This window comes from Mirounga leonina, unplaced genomic scaffold, assembly GCF_011800145.1.
Source record: "Mirounga leonina isolate KUSES-001 unplaced genomic scaffold, KU_Mleo_1.0 Mir_166, whole genome shotgun sequence".
Classification (NCBI taxonomy): domain Eukaryota; kingdom Metazoa; phylum Chordata; class Mammalia; order Carnivora; family Phocidae; genus Mirounga; species Mirounga leonina.
The window spans coordinates 21,622,441-21,642,484 of NW_023270418.1; the positions used below are offsets into that span (position 1 = coordinate 21,622,441).

The window sequence follows — 20,044 nt, forward strand, 5'->3', positions numbered from 1 at the left end:
TATAAAGGCATCTGTTAGTAATGACAAAAGGCTGACCCCAGAGCATTTCCGTGAGGTAAAAAGAAAAAAGCTGAATTAGAGTGGGAGGGGGGTAGTCATGAGGAGAGGGGGTGGAATTTGAGTTCTCGCTCTTCTGGCTGGGAAGATGCTTTACTGTCTACATAATCGACTTCGTGCTACACTGGGACTCGATTAGAGAGGGCCCATCCTGCTTGGCTCTACTCCGTTTTGATCCCATAGTCAGCTGCAGAGTTATAGATGAAGTGACAAGGATGGTATCTTGATTGTATCCAGCTGCCTGGAGTAAGTCAAGGGCAGAGAGGCCCCGCCTGAGGAACAGCGCTCACTAACGGCTCCGAAGGAGTCTGAAATTCAGGACACCTCTGATGCTTTTAGAACAGCATAGTTTAGCATTCTGTGACCCAGTGTCACCCAATTAAGTCCCTGTGGAGAGAAGTCTGATAAGTGGCTTCAGCTAGCAGGAAGAAGACTGAAATCCTAACAGGGTTTGACCCTAAAACGGAGCCTGTGTTGTTAGGGTTGCTGCAAACAGGGGCTTGAAAAGAAGGACCCTTGGGAAGGTGCACAGATTGGAGACTCAAAAGTAGCCTCGGGGTGGAGGAAATGCGGCTTCCGTCCAGCAGGGGTGCCGACCGAATGGATGCCTCCCTGTCCCACCCAGCCCTTTCCCCCCACCGCGCCCATCCCTGGTGGGTAGTGTAGTGACTTGTGCTTGGAGCCTTTCAGAACCTCTGTAATTCCACGCAGGGGAACCGTGCATTGTGGTACCAGTGTGACTTGAACGGGCAGGTGCTCGCTGCTGACGAAAGGAAGCTGGCAGTGCCTTTAATGGAGTATGCCCGGGCCCACAAACCAAACAGAAGCTACGGCTCCCATACTGTGTTGTCGCTCTGGGCTCTGTAAAACTGTAATAGTATCATATTATTTTAATCTACTGAAATCCAAACCCCGGAGTAGGAACACAGCAGTAGCCTCACGCATCTGAGGAAATGTTTGACATGGCTTCGTTTGTCTGCAGCTCTTCTGATGGCGGCTGTGGCTGATTAACTCTGTTGGGTACAACATGGTGTTTAATGAGGCCAAGGCTGTGGGTTTGAGACGCCTGGTACGTGAACTGGTTTCACGCAAAGGAAACCCCAGACCACGCTCAAGACCCAGGTCAGATATCCCATAAAAGCATGTGGACGATCACAGGAGGACTAAGGGAGGGCGGTGTAATGACTCAGCGGATATCCCTTACCCGCTTCTGGAAAAGCAGTATAAAACATGTGCTTTAGCAATGGTGAATTATTACTGTGATCTTCACGTGCAAAGGATATCACATTATTATTAATGGTAACCGTTGATCAGTACTGTCGCGGACTTCCTTTCTGAATTAAGGAGAACACTGGCTCGGCCTGTGAGGGAAAGAGAAAGCATCTTCAGTCCCTTCTTTTAGTCTCAGCTTTTTTGCCTGCTGAGATTTTGCCCATTCGTGCATTCCGTGAGTGTGTATGGACTGCTATCCTGTGCAGGCACTGCTCTTTGTGCTTGGGAAACTGCAGGGAACAAAACGAAGCCTCTGTCTTCATGGAGATTAAATTCTGTGGGAGGAAAATAGGTGATAAATAAGGAAACAGTAAATAACCAAAACAATTCCAAAAAATGAAAGTTTGGTGAAGGAAAGGGTGGGGTAAGAGGATGTGATGAAGAATGGCTGGGAGGGAGACAGTGTTCACCTTGGGTAGGAAAGGCTGAAAAGGCCTCTCGAAAGTAGGTGACATTTAAGCAGAGACCTGACTGATGAGCAAGAATGAGCTTTCTGAAGAGCTGGGACAACATTCCTGGCAGAAGAAATAGAAGCAGCGGTCATGATTCCAGAACAGAGAGTCCACTGAAGTGTGGGAGAATGTGGTAAGAGGAGAGGTTGGGGGAGTGGCTGGGCCCTTTAGAGTACGCTAAGGAGTTCGGCTATTATTCTTGGTCAGCGGGAATCCATTTTTTGTTTTGTTTCAGGGGTGGAACAGTTCTTAAAGATTTTGGGGGATATTGGTTGACGTGTGTCCCCCTAAAAAGTTATGTTGAAATCCTCACCCTTAGTAACCTTATTTGGAGATAGGATCTCTTTAGAGGTAATCAAGTTAAAATGAGGTCATTAGCGTGGGCCCTAATCCATTTTGACTGGTATCCTTGTAAAAAGGAGAAATTTGGACACAGACACACACACAGAGGGAGGAAGGCCATATGAAGACAGAGGTTAGGAGTGATGCATCTACAAGCCAAGGAATGCCCACGATTGACAGCCAACCACTGAAGCTAGAAAGCAGCTAGGAAGGATCATTCCCCTGTAGGTGTCAGAGGGAGCATGACCCCGCCAACACCTTGATTTTAGACGTCTCGATTTCTGTTGTTTTAAGCCACCTGGTGTGGTGACTTTGTTACAGTATCCCTAGCAAACTACAGAAGGGAAGGGGTGCTGGCAACTGGCTCTGCCCTGGGGAAAGCAATGATGCATCGTCCCTGGACTCAGTGACATGTGGGCGTTGGGGAAGCCTCCACTTGCTGCAGCGCATGACCATACGACTTATATACATGCGGCTAAATATGTGACAAAGATAATACTAATTTAAAATACATATATATATTTATATACACACACACACACACACACATAAAATAGGATACAGCCTGTTCATTGAGTTACCCTTAACCAGATCTTTCTCAACTTAGCAGAGGGTTACCCGATAAACCCATTGTAAGTTGGGGCACCTGGGTGGCTCAGTCAGTTAAGCATCTGACTCTTGATTTTGGCTCAGGTCATGATCTCAGGGTCATGAGATTAAGACCCGTGTCCGGCTCTGTGCTCTGCTCCTCTCCCTGCTTGTATGCTGTCTCTCTCTCTCTCTCTCTGTCTCTAAAATAAATAAATTAAAAAAAATCTTTTTTTAAAAAAGTGCTCAGAGCACTTACATTAGCCTACAGTTGGGCAAAATCAAACACAAAGCCTATTTTATAATAATAAAGTATTGAGTATCTCCTGTAATTTATTGAATACTGAAAGCCAAAAACAGAAGAGTTGTCTGAGTAGAGGTTGGTTTTAAGTGTACTGATTGTTGACCCTCGTGATCGTGGGGCTGACTAGGAGCTGCTTCGCTGCCAGTGCCCCGCATCACGAGAGAGGATCGTACCACATACTATGGGCCCAGGAAAAGATCCAAATTCAAAAATTCAAAGTAGGTTTCTACTGAATGCATATTGCTTTTTTACCATTGTAAAGTTGAAAAATCATAAGTTGAGCTATTATCAGTTAGGGACCATCTGTTCTCTAATATTCTTTTAGGAAAGTCCTTTTAGAGATACTATGTAAATAATGGTTTGGAAGGGCGGGAGTGGAAGCAAGGACATGAGTTAGAGGCCTGATAACAACAGTCTAGGTGAGAGATGATGGTGGTTTGAGCTAGAGAGAGGGGTGGGAGAATTGGCCAGAGGTGGTCAGAAGTAGAGCCAGCAGGACTTGCTGATGGATGGGGTGTGAGGAAGAAGGAAAGGAAGGTATAAAGACTGACTTGTAGCTTTTTGGCTGGGGCAGTCAGGTAGATGATTTACTGAGATGGAGAGGATTGAGAGAATGGCTTATCCAGGGATAGGGACTCGAGTTATGCGTTGGACATGTTAAGTTTGAGATGCCTATTGTTTATCCAGTTGAAGGTATTAAGTAGTTGGTTTTCTCAGGAACATTCTGGGCCAAACAAATTTAGAGGTCAGTATAGTAGAGAAGTTATTTAAAAGTGATTGAAACTAGTTGAAATGACTCATATTGTTTAAAGAAGAGACTAGGGCACAGGACTGGACCCTCAGGAGCTCTGTTGTTTAGAGGCCCGGTAAAGGATAAGGAATCATGGTTGCTGAGAAGTGGCACCATGAACAGCTGCTAAGTTGTCAATGCTCTTTAAAGGCACGAACTTACTCTTCTTTCAATTAAGGTTGAACTAAATTATACAGAAATACATGGGGAAAAATACTGGAAGTACCCCACCCCCAGTATACCAGATTCTGTTTCATAAAACTGTATCTTAAGAGCCTTCCCAAATATGGAGATCAAGTCTTTGTTTTCAGTATGTTACAGATTATAGAAACAGACACGTTCTCTATACATGAGGCTTCTAAAAGGTCATGAAGATGACTGTGTGCTCCAGGGAATTAGGGTTTTAAAAACATTTGTTTTAGAAACAGACTTTCTGGGGCATCTGGATGGTTTAGTCGGTTAAGTGTCCAACTCTTGGTTTCAGCTCAGGTCATGATCTCAGGGTAATGAGATGGAGCCTCACATCAGGTTTCGCGCTGGGTGTGGAGTTGGCTTAAGGCTTTCCCTCTGCCCCACCCCACCGCTTGCTTGCTCGCTCTCTCTAAATAAATAAATAAATAAAAAAATCTTTAGAAACAGAGACTAAGTTTTCACAATCGCCAAATTTACTAGAAATGGGGACAGTCTGTTAAGCATCTGCCTTCGGCTCAGGTCATGATCCCAGGGTCCTGGGATCGAGCCCCGCATCGGGCTCCCTGCTCCGCGGGGAGTCTGCTTCTCCCTCTGCCTCTGCCTCTCTCTCTCATGAATAAATAAATAAAATCTTAAAAAAAAAAAAAAAGAATGGCACCTGTTTCCTTCATTATTAGTTAAGAGAGTACGTACCTTGGCCCAAATAAGTGAGCTGTTACTACCTGACTTGAAATTTCCCAGCAACAGCAGGAGGATTTGGAGTAAATTAGAATCCACATCTGTCTTTGAATATTGATAGAATACCTAGCCCCTGTTTAAGGAAACCTCTTCAGAAGCCCATCCCAACCTTAGCTGGTGAAGAGCTGGCTCTGGGAGTTTGTACCGTTTGGGTGACGGAGCACTATGTTTGGTCTCTGTCTGAACTGGATGTGTTTCTTCCTCAGGTCTGGCGGGAGTTTCCTGACCGCTTGGTGGGTTACCCGGGCCGTCTGCACCTCTGGGACCACGAGATGAATAAATGGAAGTATGAGTCTGAGTGGACCAATGAGGTGTCCATGGTGCTCACGGGGGCAGCTTTTTATCACAAGGTAAGGTAGGGGGGCAGGCTGGGTAAGTGGATCTGAGGTGACAAAACTGCACGCATGACACGTGTTCTGTGTGGCCCAGTTGAATTTCTGCTGAGTTTAGGAAAAATGTCCTCCTCAGAGGGCCTACAGAGACCATGTTGTCGAGTGCACCAGCTATGCTGCCGTTAAAAAAGAAAGGTTATGTTGTGTGATGGTTTAAAGTTATTTTTCTTATTACATAAATAATGCATGCTCATAATAGACAATATGGAAAATTCATAACAAATGTTACCATATAAGAAGAGTCACACACACACTCAAAAGTCACTCATAGTCCTATTACTTAGAGATAACCATTGTTATTGTATAGATGTTATCTTCAGTTTGCCTTTTATTCACTTACTCACATGTACAGACAGTTGTAAACATGCTCATTAGCCTGCTTTTTCCATGTATTATGAGTTTTTTAATAGCATTCCTTCATAACATAATTGCTAATATGCTGTGGTACTAATATCCATAAATCATGTGTAACTATTTTTCTATCACTGGATATTTAGATTGTCTCAAAATTTTTTGGCTATTTAAGATAATGCTTAATAGCTAACGCTTAAGTAGTGATTAATATCCATTTTCATAACTGTTTGTACTTGTGATCATTATGATAGATTTCTAGAAGTAGAATTATGTCAAAGGGACTGAACATTTTGGGGAGGTTTCGAGATATATATATGTCCCTTGTTTTCAGTATTGTTTATGCCTTTATACTCCCACCAACAAAATATAGAACTGTCTTACTATAACCCCTGCTTGCATGAAATACGTAAAAAGGGAAAATCAGACTGAGCTGTTTCGGTAAGTGAAAAAGGATCCTAACTGTTTCTACTTTGATTTGAGTACTGTGGTTGAAATTCCTTTTGTGTATTTCCTCTCCTGAGAATTGTCACTTCACGTTTTTGACTTTTATTCGGGAGGGATTGAAAGAGGATGCTTGGGACTCTAGAACATTCAGGTTGAGGCTGGAGTGCCCCTGGCAGAGCGTGGCTGCCTTGAGCTGTGATGCGGGCTCCGTTGTCAGTGGCGGCACGAGGTGCTGCCGGCTGGAGTCTCCTCTGCATCTCTGGCCGCCCCAGTGCCTTGCACGGAGCCGAGCGGTGGTATAGTGATGCGTGTTGGTTTCTCAGCCCTGCTCTGTATTTTTAACAGCTCTCAATCCAGAAATGGGTTTTTGTTCTTAGCAATAGTAAGTGAGGTTTATAATTCATGGGGTTTATGGATGTACACTGTGTACAGTCCCCCCTCCCCTCGAATTTCTGTACTATCTCATACATATAGGTTATGGCAGCTTCAGAACTGCCTTATTTTGGGGCACCTGGGTGGCTCGGTGGGTTGAGCGTCTGACTCTCGATTTCGGCTCAGGTTATGATCTCAGGGTCCTGGATTTGAGCCCCTGCATCGGGCTCCACGCTCAGCTCCATTGCCAGCCTACTGGTTTCTCTCCCTTGCCCCTCCCCCTCCTCACGCACACACATTCTCTCTCTGAAATAAATCTTTAAAAAAAAACGGAATTGGGCCTCATTTTACTTTAAAAAGCACACACCTTTGCAGTGTCAGTGCATCAGGAGTTTCTCTCTGTTTCTCTTTGCAGTCTGTTTTCTCCAGGACAGAACGTAGAACACAGGATTGAGCACTGTGGCTCAAGAGAAGAACAGAGTAGAGATCAGTGTGCAGTGTGTCTCTGACTGAGATTTTATTTATTAAACATATGATACACGAGTCCGGAAGGCCTGCATCCTACAAGGGCTTCACACTCTGTCTCTCCTCTGCTTATAATAGGTGATTTTTAAAAGAATGACAGTGTGAAAGAATCTTGGTCATCTGACCAAAAGCATTCTAATACTTCTTATAGCCTTGTGATTAATCCTACAAGAGAAAGCTTGTCCCCATGCCATGATTAAGTTGTCCTTTGACTGTCAACCACGGGGCACTGCTATTTGAATCTTTCTTCTTTTTGTCTCACCTGACAGTATTTTAATTACCTATATACCTACAAAATGCCTGGGGATATCAAGAACTGGGTGGATGCTCATATGAACTGTGAAGACATTGCCATGAATTTCCTGGTGGCTAACGTCACGGGGAAAGCCGTCATCAAGGTGAGACATCCCGGTCCAGGTCTGCCACTAACTTCGTGATCTTGTGCAAGTTTCTGTTTCTCGGAGCCTGAGACGTTCTCTGAAATATAAACGAAGCGTTGGGTTACATGAACTTTAAGCTCCCTTTTAACTTTAAGATTCTGTGATTGATCCAGTCACATTGTAACATTAAAGCTAGGCTTTGATAATTTAAACATATTTTCTTTTTTTATATGGTTTCTTTAGTTATAGTTTTTAATCTCCAGTATCAGAGATAAAGGCTGCGATGGTCAATCTACAAATCATGTTTTTAAAAACCTTTAATAGTATTCTCAAATCTGATTTGGAATCTAGATCTATTAAAGAATGCAACTTAAATCTCTCTTAAGGTGGCTGGTTTTTATTTTTAAAGACATTGAGAAGATAAGTACACCTTATCCAGATACAACTGTAGTTTTTCTAAACATTGTTTTTAAATATCAATCACCAGTTTTTGAAAGTACCTTTCCCATAACAAATTAAAAGCTGAGAGTACATAAGGATCACATGGGGATCTCTGTATCTGTAATGGGTGTCTATTCCTGAAATGTAGATTTTGCTTGAACCAGATCCCCAGATACAAAGAGAGTTTACTTCTTTTTATGAGTGGAATTGTCCTGACCCTTTTTCCGTCTGGATTAGGATTCCATAAAAAATGGGCAATGCTTCTAGGCCAGATTCCTATACTGGAGTCTTCCCATACTGGAAGCTTACATTGGAAGTGTGGTATGGCATTCCCCACTGATTGTTCATGCTATGAATTGATGGGAGAAGTTGGATTAAACCAAAGTGACCGAGGAAAGAGGAAGAGTCCCTGTCTGTGCTCTGCAAACTTGGTCCGGGCCTCACCCTGCCCCAGCCCTCTGTCTCAGCACTCACTGCAAGAAAAAGTGAAGCAATGTAAATCACAAACCTAGTTTTAAAGGAACCCCTCTTATCTTCAAAATTGCTTTTTGATATGCTTCAAGATATTTTTAGTTGTGCCTGCTTACTCTGGACAGTCCTTCCGCCATCTGTGTACTTCTTAGCCTGGCCTTAGGTATCTAGCTTTCTCTCTTTCCCCCCACCCCCCATCCGCTACTGTTTACTTAGCTTCACTAGGTTAGGATAATGGTCTCCCTGGGTTTGCTAAGAAAATCATTAGAAGTTTAAGGTCTGGGAGAGCAGGAGGGAGAGTCAGGGAAAAGAATTCAGAGGGTGAGGGGGACCACTGGATTTTTTCCTGATTGAAAGGAATTGCAAAATAACCTGGCATCTTCAAGAGCATGGCACTGCTCGTAGCATTTGCCATTAGCTGGAAGAAGGAAAAAGAGTGTCTGTTGGAACTAAGGTTACGGTGAAAGTTATGGGAAGCTGTATTTCATCGCCCTTATGGCTGCAAGAACAAATGGTGTTTATACAAGGACCTTGGCAGTGAGAAAACAGTCATTAAACAGGAATTAAGGAGCTTGTCATCACCACTTCTTTCTAGTTACAGAAGGCAAAAGCCCTCCAAGCCTTTTTTATTGGGCCCTTGTGAGTTCTGCTGTTGGCCAAGCCAGACAGAATTGAATGGAGGAATGGTGAGGTGTGTGTGTCTGTGTGCGTGTGTGTGCGTGCACACACACGCATGCGCGTGCCCATATACGGGCGCTTGTATGCATGTGGAGGGAGCAGGCAGCTCAGCTTACAGAACAGAAGCGTGCACAGTGGTGTCACAAGCATGATTTTATTGTCCTTGGCACTGACAACCAGGTATATTTTTGTACTTCTCTGGCAGGTAACACCACGAAAGAAATTCAAGTGTCCTGAGTGCACAGCCATCGATGGGCTTTCGCTTGACCAGACGCACATGGTGGAGAGGTGAGTGAGCTCTAACCAGAAGTCTGCCCTAGCCTCTGATCCCCATTTCCTGCCTTGGGCCTGTTTATGGGATTTGTTGGAGATATAAGGACAGCAGCTGGTAGCCATAGTCACCTCCTTTTGCACTGTGGGAATTGGGTTAGTTCAAGCCCAGGTCACTCAAAGAATTAATTTGGAATGCTACTCACTCGATTTGTAATGGCTGGAAGGGTCTTAAAAATATAGCTGGCCTTAAGCTCCAGAAGTCGGATTCTCCATGTGGACTAAGCAGTTAACCGTCCACAGTCATTTGAGTGGAAGCTAGTTAATTCCAAGAAAATACTAGATTGTTCTGCAGGATAGTATCTCCATGTGACAGTAAAAGTTTGGTTAGAAAGAATTTAGCCAAACCCAGAGACAAATTACCTTTGCTGACCAAAACACCTACCAAGAACAGAATTGAAAGCACAGCTCTTTCCATTATAGAGTGAGAGAGAGAGCGGGGGGAACATGGCAGCTCTGAGATACTCCTTTTATTTCAGCCTTGTAGTGATGTAAAACAAACGGGAGGTGTACATCCTCCCTCAGGACCCTTATAATCCTAGAGTAGGCCTCATCGTTCTCACTTGTACCCCAAGGGTCCCCAAGCTTGGCATCTCCTGAATCAAACCTAATTCTCCCAAAAGGCAGCTCCTTATGTGAGACAGCAAGCTCGGACATCCAGTGACACTGTTGTCAAGGGACCAGGGCGCACTCAGAGAGTGCTGGAGTAGCCCTTATAGAATAAGATATCTAGTCAGGTGTCCACAGGCTCATATGGATCTTCTTGCCACGTCCATTTCTAAAGCGTATCCGCCCTGTTCAAGTCTTTAAAGCCTGGAGGATTTTCTTGTACAAAAAGTTGTTTCACTTGGCCTGGATTCTTCTATGATGCTTTCCTCCTCCTTATTTCTTATTCTTACCCTCTAAATAATCCTTTACTCTTTTTTTTTTTTTTAAAGATTTTATTTATTTATTTGAGACAGAGAGAATGAGAGACAGAGAGCATGAGAGGAGGAGGGTCAGAGGGAGAAGCAGACTCCCCGCCGAGCAGGGAGCCCGATGCGGGACTCGATCCCGGGACTCCAGGATCATGACCTGAGCCGAAGGCAGTCACCTAACCAACTGAGCCACCCAGGCGCCCCCTTTACTCTTTCATATATAAATATCTTACCCAAATGACATGACTTTTATCAACTGTCAATGTGAAATAATATATGATTTTGGAGATATCTGTCACTGGTATCATAGGAATTACACAGTCAAGGGCAGTGACATTAACTGTCATAGCTCATTTAGAAGAGACCCCGATTATAGTTATATTGGAGTACCTGAAACTGTTACTAAACCTACCTCCATTCTTTGTGTTTGGGAGAACTCATGGCATTGAGCTATTGGGTAATTGATTGGGCTGAGTTAAAATGGTGTTATATTGTATAAGATAGGAATCTTAGGGAGAAAGGTTGGCCTGATGGTGGCCTTGCAGTTCATGCTAAGGCTAAACAACTCTTCTCTAGCACCACTGAGATAACAAATGTAAAGAGACTTAACATGCAGTGAGAGAGATTTAAGTTAGACAGAATTATTATTGAACATTGAAGAAAGTAACTAAGGGAGATGTGGGGGCTTCCTCTTGGGAATAGGCTTTTGAAAATAGAATAGGCCACTGCCCAGATGTCGTTAGGCTTTGAATAAGATTCTGTCAGAGTTTATAATTAACAACAACAAATACGCATGTTAACAATCCAAAGCTAGGGGCACCTGGGTGGCTCAGTCGGTTGGGCGGCTGCCTTCGGCTCAGGTCATGATCCCAGGGTCCTGGGATCAAGCCCCGCAATGGCTCCCTGCTCAGCGGAGAGCCTGCTTCTCCCTTTCCCTCTGCTTGCCGCTCTGCCTACTTGTGCTCTATAACTCTCTGTCAAATAAATAAATTAAAAAAAAACAAAAAAACCAAAACCAATCCAAAGCTATATGTGATAAGTGCCTTAAGGGAAGCTCCAAATGTTATCGTTGATCAGGGGAAAGAGAAGTGACTTCTCGCTAGGTTGATACTAGGAATAATTTTGTAAAGAGATGGCGCCTGAAGTCAGCCTTCAGAGATCACTGGGATCACTGGGCAAAAAGAGGAGATCGCAGGCAGGGGAGACTGGGTGGCCGAAGGTTCCAGTCATCAGGATGAAGGTGAATCTGGCAAGCAGTCAGGAGTCCAGTCTGCCTAGAGTGTAGAATTCTGGCCTGTTGGTGCTGGGCCCTAAAGAACTGCCCTTACTTCTTCAGGCTCTGATACACCACTGAAGGTTTTTGAACCTTCAAGGGGAGCTTGATCAAAGTATTGTTTTGAGATTCACTTAGAAGTAGTGCACACAATGGAATGAAGCTAAAGAAATTGAAGAAAGCACGTTTGGAAAGCTTGAACTAAGTTGAGTGTGGAAAGGAAGGGATGGATTAAATTATAAGACGTGGGTTTTTGGTTTTTGTTTGTTTTTTTTTCCAAAGGAAGATATGCTAGAACTTGAGGTTATGGGGAAGGAATTGACAGAGGGAGCTTAGATCTCAAGTCAGGAAGAATGGTAGTACCATCAACAGTGTGAATGATAGAGTTAGGAGGAGACGCCGGTTAATGAGGAGGGGATGTGGATGGTTGCACCTTTAGCAGTGTACTTAATGAGGACAGGGGGAGATTTGAATCATGGGTGAAGTGGGAGAGCAGTAAGGTAGGTGAAGATTTGGGGGTCTTTCCCTCTGTATGTGCAGATGTAGATACGGAGCAAGCGTTTGGAAACATGGAACTAGACCTTCAAGAAGATGATGAAAACAAAGGTAGATATTGGAAAGACATCTGCCCAGAGATGGCCATTGCCTGGAGAAAAGGCAAGGGCAGAATCTTGAGAAGCTCTGACATTTTGGAGACAGAAAGAATAACTGAAAACAGAAGCAGCCACTGGAGAGGCCAGGAGAGAAGCAGGATCTACAGTGCACGGAAGCAAGGGAAGTGCACAGAACATGCAGACTGGGGAAAGGGGCTTTGAGTTAAGTGGTCAGTGGTGACTTAAAAAAAATAATGCCATAGAGTGATGGGGCCTATGGGTTATGGAGTGTGCGTCTGTGTGAGGAAGTGGAGTTAGTGAATGTAGAATACGCTTTTGAGAAATTTGATTACGGAACAGAGAACATCAGTCTTGAAATCAGAAACTGGGAGCAAAACTATTTGGATTAAAGATTAAATCACTAAATTATTAAATGAGGCACTTAGATCGGGAGGGAGGAAGGCATGATTTAAGCCATCTTGGGTAGACCAAGAGATGGAGTTACAGCTGTAGAATTGTTCATTTGTTGGTTTTTGTTTGTTTGTTTGTTTTTAATAGTTCCCTTTGCAGAATTCCCATTTTGCACAAAACAGTGAAAAAAGTTAACCACTTTGCAAGTTAGGACCTTGTGTTAGGTTTTGTGGTTTAATAAGCTTATTTATTCTTATATTTGGGGTCTTGGAGCAGAAATCTCAGTTGTGTAGGAGTGTAGCTTTTACTGCCCAGCATCCATTTCCAGGATCTACTGTTAATTCTTTAAGAACCAGAAAACCAGAAGTCTTTGTAACTGTTCATTTTGACCAGTCGTTTCACCATGTTAAGGCAATATGGCAGACAGACAGTGCTGATCTTAGGAAAAAGAACATTGTATTTTGATTCAGGCCCATCTTTGTTCAAATTATGGGTTTGCCACTTAGTAGCTATTTGACTTAAGAAAACTGATTTGCCTTACCCTGAATTCCAGTCATTTCATCTCCTAAAATAGGTATATTAATATCTATCAAATTACAGTATCCATTCATGGGTTCAACAAATCCCTATTGAGCATCTTTGTACCAAACACTGTGCTATGTGCTGGAGATGAATGAAGTAATAACATTGGAAAGCCCGTAACCTGATGCCGGGCCACATGAGTCTCCTTCCCAGTTTCCCCAGCATTAGTCCTCAAGGCTCCAGGTTACTTTAGGTGATTGGATGTGTTTACAAGGAAAACAGAAAACCATGAGTCCTTTCTCCTGCAGACACTTCTAGCACTTCAGAGGTAGACACTGGCAGTTCTTAGCCCGTTTGTACTAGATTAGAAAACCAACCTGGGGGAGCATTTACTGACAGGGTGGCTGGACCCCTGACAGAACAACTCAGGTGAGCCACCAGCAACCAGCCCAGCTCACCGTCTGCCCCAGCCTGTGGCCCAACCCAGACCCCCTGTGTGAAAAGAAGGTAGGAACTGTCAGTACCTGGCAGGAGCGTTAAGGACCTTTACCCCTCAGTGGCCAGCGGCTTTTCCAGTGCAGGCTGTGTGGAGAGAAAAGAAGCACTCACCAGGCCTGGGTTAGCCAGGGGCAGTTGTCAACAAGTCAGCTGGCCTGAGCCCCAGTGGCCTCTTGCCCATGGCCCGGCCCTGTTGGCAGATCTGGTTACAGAGGAGACATTGTCCTCGCTGCGCTCCAGCGGGCTGTGGAGCCACTGTCCTCTGCCAAGAACCATGGCTCTTCTTTAATACATGCTCACTGGTACTTGTGCTGGACATGGCTGGCCTTTGCTGGCCAGTGTCTACAGGCACGATGACTGGAAACTAGAAGAATCCGTACATGTTTGTAGACAGAACAGCTGCCAAAAGGAAGACCTTGGAGAGACTGACTGTGTCTGCCACCGCCTTGACCCTATCCTTGGAGGAGTGGGGAGTCGCTGTGCTCACTCGGTACCCCTTTGCGGACACTCCTCGGTCTTTCCCGGGATAACCTTGGACACCCACCTCCTGAGTCTCACAAGACTGCCGGCAGGAGGGAAGGTCCGTTACCTGTGAGTTATAGTAGTGTGACGGAAAGCACAAAGGCTCTCTTGCCAGTGTAGACCTGCGTTAGAGACCCAGCTCCAGCACTTTCCAGCTCAGGGGCCTCGGGCCTCAGCTTTAACTGCTCAGGCGGTAAGAGGAAGCTACTGTAAACCAGCCCTTGGGCATATCGAGGGGGCTGCTTTAAGGAATCCATGAAATCACGTTTGTAAGTTATCTGGCACGTAATAGGTGCTCAACAGTTAATTTCCAGCCCCTCCACTTGGACTCTGGAACTAGGTTGACAAATAAATTCGTATCATCTCATCATTAAGATTTTTTAGTCTCAGGAGCCAGACTACCTGGGTTTGGCTCTGCGTCTTATTGTTATTTGACCTTTGGATATGTTACATGCTTCTCCATGTTTCAATCTTCCCAGTGGAAAATGGGAATAATCATAGGACTTACCCATAGGGTTGTTGGCATGATGGAGGGGGTTCCTAATCTACGTGGGGCACTTGTAACACAGCCTGGAACCTCTGATACATATTCACTGTTGACGTATGGTGGTGGACACAGTGGTATTAGCTAGAAGAGCTCCAAATGAAATGGTAACACATTCTTTTAGAAACATAAGGACCAAGAGAAAAGAATTGATGACTGGCTTCTTTATTAATTGGTTTCTTCCTAAAGCTCCAGAGACTCAAAAACTTGTGGATTAAAACAATTGGAAACAAGGCTTCCAGGATCTCAGGACAGAAGAGACTTTTCTGGTCTGTGTCTTGAAATTCAGCCCTTCTTGGGTAAATGGTTCTGCCTGATTGGCTTGTTCTTACTGTAGCTCTCGGGTGCCTGGGCCTGACTTGAGGGGAGACAGTACTGACCTTTTTGAAATCCATCCTGGAGGTCCCCTTAACTTCAAAAGCCATGTTTACGGGCTTGTTTTTCCTCTCTGGTCTGGATGCGTCCTCCCAGCTGTCACACTCAGTTGGCCTGATTGACCAGAACCCTTTCCCGCCAGCGTGCCTGACCCGCTCACCTCTGAGGAGGTTGCTCACGGGCTCCAGGGGTGGTTTGGAGGCAAGGACAGTGCCGTCTCCCCTCCCACAGAGCTGTGGGGCTGTTCTGTCACGAAGCCTGAGGGCGCTGCTCGCTCTGACATGGGAACGGCAGCTCTCCGTTGGCTGGCAGTTCAGGGATTGCCCTCCATGACTGTTGGTCGAGTGAGTGAGGGGTTTATTGTTTGGAGGTGAGGTTCCCCGCCTGTTATCTTCATCTGCCTTCCACTGCTCCAGGTGTAAGGTCCTCCTCTCAGCCTTTTAAACTTCAGTAAGCTGGAGCTCAGATCCAGGAGCCTCTCCACCCTTTGCCTTCTCAGTTCAGCTGGCAGACATGGGGTTAAGAATTGTTGGCAGCTAATCCACCTTGGTTTGAGGCCTGCTTGTCCTGAGGGGGGAAGAATGAGTGGAATTTGAGGGGGAAGGGAAAAGATACTCTGACCTCTGCAGGCCCGTGGCCTCCAGACAGCATCCCCTGTTCACTTTCTCCCCCTGAACAACAGTCCCAGTCCCCGCAGATCATTTCTGCTGTCCACACCCTCCCAACCTTTTGTAAGAACCTGGGAGCAGGCTGGGGACTCTTGGATTTCTTTTGTTGATACCTAATAGTATGTGTTTTGCTCTCATCTGTCAGCCTCTTGAATATTTTCTCTGTTTTCTTCACTCCTTTCCCTCTCGTCCATCACCTACCTCCCCTCCGCAAACCCCTCAGGTCTGAGTGCATCAACAAGTTCGCTTCCGTCTTTGGGACAATGCCTCTTAAGGTCGTGGAGCACCGAGCTGACCCTGTCCTGTACAAAGACGACTTTCCTGAGAAACTGAAGAGCTTCCCCAACATCGGCAGCTTATGAAACAGGCCGCTAGCGGAGGTCTGAATGTTAAGCTTGGACAGAGGAGAATACGGCCTCCCCGACACTCTGAGATCAGCGTGTGGGGGACCTTTGATTGACAGGCTGGACCGGGACACCTAACCTGCTTCCTCAAGAACCGGAACCTAAAGAAAGTGTCTAAGTACCTTATTGGTGTGTGCCCTGTTCTAGTGTTTCTTATGACCTCCGATGGGTTCTTGTTGAAAATGCCAAATTTTCAACCTTTGTGAAGCCTTTGTGGCATGCTCTGGGTTTAAATCCAGCTCAGACTCCCTTTGTTTGCAGTTCCAATAAAACGGTCTGGGAGGAAACGTCACTGACCCTAAGACTGCGGAGAAGACAAACCTACTGGCCATATTAGATTAGGGGAATCGTGTAGATCACGCCCATATCTCACCTTTAGCTATTTCAGATCAGTGAGATTTTTTAGGCGGAAAAGTCAAACCAAGAACTTGGTGCAAAATTCCAACATCTTCGTGGGATTTGACATCTGCCCTGGGACCGGGGGCACTGGGCCCATGCATAGGCAGAGCACCGAGTGCTGAATTGGGATCCTGTAAGTTCCATGAACCATTCCTCTTTGGTTTGGCTTGTTGATATGATTAAAATTTTTTATTCCTTTTTATACTATGTTTGAAATGCTGATTATTGGTAATCCAAGGAACGTTCTTTTTTGTGTGTAGTTAACCCCATCTTCTGGTTAACTTCAGTCTACCGTCCATGTCTAGGAGGATACATAGCCAGGAGGAGTATCCGGGGCCATGTGTGTCAAGTAGAAGATCCCCAAACTATAAACATTCTGAGAGAAGATGTCTCCCAAAACCTCCAAAGGAATCTGTTTGCTTCTTGATTAGATCCAGTCCATTTCCCTGAGTATTCTCAGGGAAAACAGAGACCTTCTAAAGCCATACCCTGAGATGCTCTAGCTGGTGCCATGCTGTAAATGTTGAGGGAGTTGTGATTCCCCACCCCAAGGGGATGCCAGAATTTCCCTCATTCTTTCGGTGTAAACTGAACGTTAGCCAGGGAGGTTCTGGCTAATGTTAAATGCTACTCTAACAACCGCTTTACAATAGTTGCCGGTATATTTAAATCGTTAAATTTTAGCATTTAGTAATATTGCACATGTGTGAAGTATACCTCTTTAAGCCCCGTTGATGAACAAATCTACTCTGGCAAATGTTAGATGTTATGGATTCGAAACAGATTTATCTGGCTCTAATATTAAGATTAGCCACAGTTTGGGCTTTAGCCATAACATATGTCCCCAGAACACAAAATACATAACAATTTGCCTGGAATATGGTTATAATTACGGAAACCTAGCTGTGTACCAGTCGAAGTCACTCATACACTACCCATTGTTCTCTCGAGTGACACGAAGGTGCATAGTTACCAAGCTACAGTTTTTAAACTTGTAGTTTTAACAAGAGTCACTTCAGCTGTGTTCCCATAGACTTTGAGAGGTCAAAGAAAACTTCAAGAAGTAGCAGAATTGACAGCGGGAATCGCGAGAGTTTCATCTTCTCTCGCAATGAGGAGTGAGAGCGAGCACTGGACTGTTCCTGGTGGAAGGGACGAGATGCCGCCTCCTCCTGTATGTTCATGTTGCAGGTGCGGACACGGAAGCTGTGATTTGTCCAACATGTTGCCTTCAAACACTGGTGCCTAAGAAATACTGTGGATTTGAATAATTACATTCTCGCCAGTAGGGGATATGGAAAGGTGCTTAGTCTCATATTCGTAATCTTGGGGATGGTAGGATAGAAACCAAGAGAAGGGGCGTTCTGTTGTCACTGACAGTGAGTACTGCTGCCCTTTCTGGGGTTCCCTAACTTGTCTCCCAAGATTCAGGGTGGGTGGAGGGGTTGGGCCTCACGTTTAAATTCTTGCCAGCAGCCGAGGACTGCGCCAACGTTGTATGCATGTCGTCCCCTCAGCCTGGCCCCCTCAGGTTTTCTGCTCTTTTTCATGTCACTGAATCCACTGCCTTAGTGGCTGCCTTGTAATCCAGGTCTCCCTCTCTGAGGATAAATGTTTTCTCTTTCTTTTTTTAAAACGTCGTTAGCCCTTTCGTTTTGGAAGAGAAACATTTCAATCTGAGATGATTGGGAGCCCTGGGGGGCTGTGTTGGTGTGACTTTATCATCTTCTTAGGAGTCACTGGACTTCTCGGGGCATGAAACTCCATGCAAGGCACCTCACTACTCCTAGAAATATTGCGGGTTCAATCTGGCAACATAGCATGGAACGATTTCTATTACAGAATGAGTAGTATATCCTTGGCACTTGAAACCTCAACGTTTGTATCCTGTGAACAGACAGGTGGTACAGGCCACAAGGAGAAATCCGGGGCAGGGATACAGCCAGTGGTCATGATGCAGGGGTTCCGAGGGGGCTGGGGACTCCACCCCCTTCTCCGTGTATTTCTGAGCTGCTCACCAGCAAGCCTCACCCATAAGCTTGGGCTGGGATCATCTGCCCTTGGGATGCCACAGAGCCTGGTTTCAGAAGCGGAACAATAATGCTAATTAAAATGTCATGTTCTGGCCTACAGCAGACAACAGCTGGTTTTAGATTAAGAAATCTTTTTTAAGAAATTGCATCTTGCTGGCCTGAACAGAAGATGAACCTGAGCTGGCCCTGGCTCTGGCCCAAATGTGCACTTGAGTCACTCGCCTTTGCCCCCAGGGACCTAATTGGGATGAGCCAGCTTGGAATGCAGGTTGGAAACCCTTTTTTGCTGGTTAACATTACCTAGTTCTTCATATTCTTATCTTGTAAATCTTAGCAAGCCTCACATGTGTTTAGGCAAGAACCTCCCTCTCTAGGAAAATTAAAGAGGAAAATCACAGCTTCTGTTCTCTGAATCTCTGGTTCGTTCCCGCAAACGATGTGCTACTGTCTCTTCTCCGTACTCAGTGTCGTGAAGTTCACAACTCTGACTACCTAGCTCCTCTGCCAAAGCCTCATGTCCTTTCAGCTGTGCTTCCAACTTGCGGTTTTCCGGGCTAGTTTCTCCGCTGCTTTTGGAAAGAAGTAGGCATCATCCTGGTGTGTGCTGACCAGGACTGGGAGCTGGACGGGGCAAGCTGCCTCTTTGCTGTGATTTGTTGAAGGATCTACTAATCACCCTGTGGTGCCCCCAGCGGCTGCCTGGGATGGTGGTCTCTGGCCAGAGTGTTCCTACCACTGACAGATGCAGGTTTCTAGCCACAGGCTCTGAAGGTGTGATTGCCAGGGTAAAATCCAAGACCCTTTGATGGTAGAAGTAACAAGTAGCTGAAGGCAGAGGCCACTTGGGAAGTGGCTCAGGTTTGGTGAGACTTCATGGCTGGCCAGTGAGAGGGTCCCATGGGAGCCCAGCTGGGAGGGAGAGGTTTGGGCTGACAGAGGTTCCCCGTCAGCCACCCATCCTGAGCCTAGTGGGTCTCCTTTGCTTTGGGGCCATTAGCTTCTTGTGGGGTAGGCTCCCTTTTCCACCCCTTGTGGCCCAGGTAGCCTGTTGCAGCAGCAGAAGCCGTGGCAGGCTGCTCCCCAGGCAGCCCTGGCACAGAAAGGCAGGGACAGAGTGCTGAACTGGCCCCCAGCCTCTCAGCCACTTCCTGTGGGGCCATTCTGGCAGGGGTGCTCACCATCCTGGCATGCAGCTGCCCTCCAGGAAGACTCTGGAAGCAACCTGAGCTTTCCACTGCAGGGCCTGCAGGCATATGAAACCAGGGGCCTGTCTACTCACCTCAGCCCTGCTCCGTTCTAAGCCCTGGGGCTCCTATTTGAGGCCAGTGTTTGATACACACCGTTTTCTGAGTATAATCAGGGACAGCTTGTGGCCCCATTGTGCCCACTAAGCATCGTCTGACGACCTGGGAACAGATTTCATTGATCTTCTCCTGGCAGAGAAAAGTTAGGTAGGACTCTACTCACAGTGTTAAGGTTTTCCCCTCTCTTTAGGGTGGGAGCATTCTAAGCCCAACCCACAACCTCTCATCCACCTTTGTCACTGTCAGATGGACTAGTCAGGGGTTTCAGTCTCAGGCTTTGTGACTTCCAGGTTCCCGGGGACGGGGTGTGGGTCTGCACAGGCAGCTCCGTGCCACGGCTTTTCATTTCAGGCTCACCATTGTTGACAAGACAGGGAAGATGACTGGGCAGAGTTGGCCCCCCACCCTCCCAACTTTCCAGGCCTTTCTCATTTTCAAGAAAACAGTTGAGTCACCAGC

The 20,044-nt window shown here is 45.8% G+C and overlaps 1 protein-coding gene across 4 annotated transcripts in view; it reads left to right on the forward strand.

Annotated features, from left to right (window-relative positions):
• EXT2 (exostosin glycosyltransferase 2) overlaps window positions 1–16,452 on the forward strand; it is a 133,226-nt gene extending 116,774 nt beyond the window's left edge. For 3 of the 4 annotated variants that reach the window (XM_035012606.1, XM_035012607.1, XM_035012604.1), the window contains 5 exons: window positions 4,942–5,085; window positions 7,092–7,220; window positions 8,998–9,080; window positions 14,592–14,671; window positions 15,669–16,452. In XM_035012606.1, coding sequence (XP_034868497.1) covers window positions 4,942–5,085; window positions 7,092–7,220; window positions 8,998–9,080; window positions 14,592–14,671; window positions 15,669–15,778 — 546 coding nt within the window. In that variant the 3' untranslated portion in view covers window positions 15,779–16,452. The remainder of the gene's footprint in view (window positions 1–4,941; window positions 5,086–7,091; window positions 7,221–8,997; window positions 9,081–14,591; window positions 14,672–15,668) is intronic. The other variant, XM_035012605.1, reaches the window with a different exon arrangement.
• Window positions 16,453–20,044: the final 3,592 nt, after the last annotated feature.